Genomic DNA, 4,739 nt, shown 5'->3' with positions numbered 1-4,739 from the left:
TATATATATATATATATATAATATTTAAATACATTTATTTTTATATTTATCTATTTTTATATTTATATATGAACAACAGCCTCTGTAGGCAGAGCGCATGCACGAAAGTTTGGGGCTTTGCTACTAGCTAGCCGGGCATATAGCTAGCTAGCTAGCTAGCCACATAGCTAGTTCGTTAGTTAGCTAGCTAGCTAGCTAGCTAGCCAGATAGCTAGCTAGCTATAATAGGGGTCTCTATACGAGACAGAAGACGCTAGCCAGCTATGAGTGAATTGGGGGGAGAATCTATCTGAGGGTTTAGGGTTTAGCGAATTCGTGTTTTGAGGGTTTAGAGTTTGCCCGCGCTTGCCCATCGCTGCTGCATAGAAGAGGAGGAGGCGGAGCCAGCAGCAGCAGCACCTGGTGCAGCAGCAGCAGCAGCACCTGTTCCAGCAGCATCAGCAGCAGCAGCAGCAGCAGCTGCTGCAGCTTTCTCCCCCCTCTTCGACTGCAGTTGCAAATACCTGAAGACGTAGTGGCACAGCGAGTGTTTAGGGTTTAGCGACGAGGGTTTAGGGTTTAGGCTGAGGGTTTAGGGGTTTAGATGAATATGGTGGCTACAATAGTACTGCAAGGGTGGGCTTTTATTGGCTGGACTGGCAATTTACACTTAAGGGTTTAGCTAGGGTTTAGCTAGGGTCTAGCTAGGGTTTAGCTAGGGTTTAGCTAGGGTTTAGGGTTTAGGGTACCTGAAATAATCTAATTTAGGGTATCGTTGCATTAAAACCCTTAAAATTGCTTCTGCGCGAAGATCGCCATTAGCCGCCACACGGTGAGTTAATTCATCTGCTAGAAACTGAGCACAAACCCTAAACCCTAAACCCTAAACCCTAAACCCTAAAAAATTAAGAGTGGATAGAAAGGGATAAATACCATCACCACCACCACGAACAGCAGCAGGACAAGCAGCAGCAGCAACAGCATCAACAGCAGCAACGATAACAGCAGCAGCAGCAGCAGGAACAGCAGGAGCAGAAGCAACAGGAGAAATAGATCGTACTTGAATAGGATCCATAAGAGGCATTTGTTGCTGGGGTGAGGGTTTACGATCATAAGGAAAGAGAGCAACACGACGAGCAGCAGCAACAGCCTTATAAATAAATTTTTGCTGAATTCGCGACGCAAAAGTTAGACGACGAGGAAGAAGTAATCCTGTTGGTCCTATAAAATTACCTAATATATGTAAATCTGAAAAAAAAAAAAATGTAAACCCTAAACCCTAAACCCTAAACCCTAAACCCTAAACCCTAAACCCTAAACCCTAGAAATATGAAATAATAGAGAATAAAGTTGCTTTTTGTTCCTTGGATTTAATAATACTATCATAGATTATGAGGAATTATGAACACACAAACCCTAAACCCTAAACCCTAAATATCAGCAAGTTCTAACGATGTTACTATGGGGCAAACCCTCATATTGCCGTGAACCAGTGAGGGTTTAGGGTTTAGGGTTTAGGGTTTATACTACTAACCCTTCCATGTTATAGGCAAATTTTTATTCTTTAATACTCTTCTTAAGGAAACACTCGGGTCCCAAAACCTCTCGGGTCTATGAGGAGGAATGGGAGGCTCCTCTATGTCCTGTACACAAACCCTAAACCCTAAACCCTAAACCCTAATTCTGGGGTTTCTGTGGAGAGATAAGAAGAGAGAGAGGGTTTGGCAGCGGTGTGGCTAATATCTGATGTAAGGAGGATACTGTATAGTATACATATCTAACGAATTCGCAAATTAGGGTTTAGGGTTTAGGGTTTAGGGTTTAGGGTTTACCTGTTGGCCAAAATATTCACTCCTTTCTTGGCTGAGGGGGTCATGAAGTTTCTCCGCTCTTCTTAAGGATTGACGCAGCAGCAACCGTTGCCGTCGTGCCTCTGTTGCTCCTATCAATCTGCAGCAGCAGCAGCAGCAGCAGCAGCAGCAGCAGCAGCAAAAGCAGCAGCAGCAGCAGTTGGTAAGATGCGTCAGTAGCGCAGATTAGGGTTTACGGTTTAGAGATGCGGTTTAGGGTTTAGCCGTAGGTATGAAAAATAAGGGTTTGAATTTGCAGATTCTGAATATCTAGGGTTTAGGGTTTAGGGTTTACTGTGTTAATTCCTCAAAGTCTGCAGCAACTTGCGCCTCTAAACCCTCAACACGAGCCATTGGATCCCAATAAGCATCAATACCCGTCGCTACTTTCTGCACATAAACCCTAAACCCTAAACCCTAAACCCTAAACCCTAAACTCTCGTTGGTGTATCCAAAACCTAAACCCTCCAGTTTTTGCCCTGAGGCCCAAACCCTAAACCCTAGACCCCATACCTTAAACCCTCGTATGTTATGCCCAAACCCTAAACCCTAAACCCTAAACCCTAAACCCTCGTTATTTATTATAATTACCTGATCAGCAAGAGCAGTTCTTTGCATTAGGGTTTGTATAATTTTTTTTTCTTGTTTATTTAATTCCTCTATTTCTTGACTAGGGGAACTTAATATATCCCCTAAACCCCAACGTCTTCTTCGTAAACCCTCTAAACACTCTAAATATAGAGAGGAGCTCGTACTCACCTGCACAGTAAACCCTAAACCCTAAACCCTAAACCCTAACATTTTGATGGGTGTAAAGGGGAGGCAATAATACTCATTTAATCACAAACCCTAAACCCTAAACCCTAAACCCTACACCGTGAGCTATAGGAATAAATCATTTAACACCTTTATTCAGAAACACTATGCCGGTGTAAACAAGGGTTTAGGGTTTAGGGTTTAGGGTTTAGAGACGGACACGGGTCTGGCGAAGACGGCGGTCGCGATCTTGAGGGTTTACGGCCTGTTGAGGTGGAGACGAGGGTTTAGGGTTTAGGGTTTGGTTAACCGCAGGAGGACGAGCTGTCCCTCCACGGGTAAACCGCGAAAACTCTCTTCTTTGCTGCTGCTGCTGCTGCTGTTTTTGCTGCAGCAGCAGCCGCTGCTGCTGTGGTTGTTGCAGCAGCAACAGCATATGCTGCTGCTGCTGCTGCTGCAGGCGAGGAGCGCATGCAACCCCCAATAAGATATTATTTTGCTGCTGCTGCCACTGCCGCAAACTGCAGCAGCAGCTGTCCATACACCTCAGCATTTAAAGACCAGGTGCTGATATATTAGGGTTTAGGGTTTAGGGTTTAGGGTTTGCCGAACATCAAGAAGCGATGGCGGGAAGGCGGTGGAGAGCGATTAGGGTTTGTCATTGAGGGTTTAGGGTTTATGTGTACGAAGACCAAACCCTAAGAGGAATTAAGTTGACTGTTTGTGTCTTTTTAGGGTTTACAAACCCTTAGAAAAAAAGAGGGTTTAGGGTTTAGGGTTTAGGGTTATCGATAACCAACTCGTAGGAAGTCGACAGCGGCTGTGCATGCGCTATAGGGAATAAGAATTAGGGTTTAGGGTTTAGGGTTTACACAAAATCTAAATAATAAAAAATATAAATATATAGTTTCTTTATATTTTATTTCCTATACAGAGACCCCACACAACGCCTAAACCCTAAACCCTAAACCCTAAACCCTAGAAGACCTCATACCAGCCCTAAGACTCGCTAGATTATTTTATTAGGGTTTATGCTAAACCCTAATAAAACCCTAAACCCTTTTTAATTATATTTATATTAATTATATAATATAAATAAATATACATATCTATTTATATATAAATTAAATTCTCCTACCACCGCTGCTGCTGCTACTGCCTGCTGCTGCTGCTGCTGCTGCTTGCTGCTGCTGCTGCAGTAAAATAGTAATTGAGGTGTACGTATAACGCGTCAACAAAATTAAAAAACAATGTTTATAAATAATTAATAATTTACTGCTTTTTATTTATTTATTTATTTATTTATATTTATTTATATTTATTTATTTTTTTTTTTTCTTCCTTTTCTTTTCCTGGCGTTATGAATGCGAAGCCACGGACAATTTATTTGCTGTGTATACACCGCGTATGCATGCATGCATAAATAAATAAATAAATAAATAAATAAATGAATAAATAAATGCATGCATACATGTATGCATGCACACATGCATGCATGCATGCATACGAACCAAGGAAGTGTTTATATGTATATATGCATGCATATATATATTTATACATGCATGCATGCATGCATGCATGCACGCACACACCCCGAATAAGAGGTGATTATACACCTCAATCTGCATGTACACCCGAATAAAGGAACATTAATTGCTGCATGTCTGCATGCATGCATGCAGATATAAAAATAATTCTTCTTTTTATGTTTGCAAGCATACACCCCAATAAAGATATACACAACAATATATACAAATTACCCTCATCAACACCAGCTGTATACTATATGTACAGCTAGCTAGCTAGCTCGCTAGCTAGCTAGGTAGCTAGCCAGCTAGCTAGCTAGCTGTAAAAGGCGACGCATGCGGCCGCCATCCATGAATTAGCTGTACATACACCCCAATTATACCAATAGACCTCCGTATACACCTCAATATATATTTATGCATGCAATTATACAGCACATACACATGCACAGCTAGCTAGCTAGCTAACTAGCTAGCTAGCTACTTTGTCAGCCCACTAGCTAGCTAGCTAGCTAGCTAGGCAGGACTGCTGCATGCACACCACGTAAATGAATATTATTATGTATTGAATTTATATACTATATATAATATACATTATATATATAATATATAATATTATATATATTAT

General features: G+C 41.4%; 1 protein-coding gene across 1 annotated transcript; it reads right to left on the bottom strand.

Moving 5' to 3' along the window:
* Positions 1-712: 712 nt before the first annotated feature.
* On the bottom strand, positions 713-2,447 carry EMWEY_00056920 (ribosomal protein S18 domain containing protein, putative; the record flags this gene model as incomplete). The annotated part of the gene is made up of 6 exons (XM_013480527.1): positions 713-835; positions 1,040-1,227; positions 1,514-1,622; positions 1,812-1,929; positions 2,125-2,219; positions 2,421-2,447. The coding sequence occupies 6 exons, from the start codon at positions 2,445-2,447 to the stop codon at positions 713-715; spliced, it is 660 nt and encodes a 219-aa protein (XP_013335981.1).
* Between the last annotated feature and the right edge of the window lie 2,292 nt (positions 2,448-4,739).

This window comes from Eimeria maxima, genomic scaffold (genome assembly GCF_000499605.1).
Source record: "Eimeria maxima Weybridge genomic scaffold, Emw_scaff2020, whole genome shotgun sequence".
Taxonomy (NCBI): domain Eukaryota; phylum Apicomplexa; class Conoidasida; order Eucoccidiorida; family Eimeriidae; genus Eimeria; species Eimeria maxima.
Note: the sequence above shows the minus strand (reverse complement) of the source record. Positions and strands in the feature narration are given on the sequence as shown.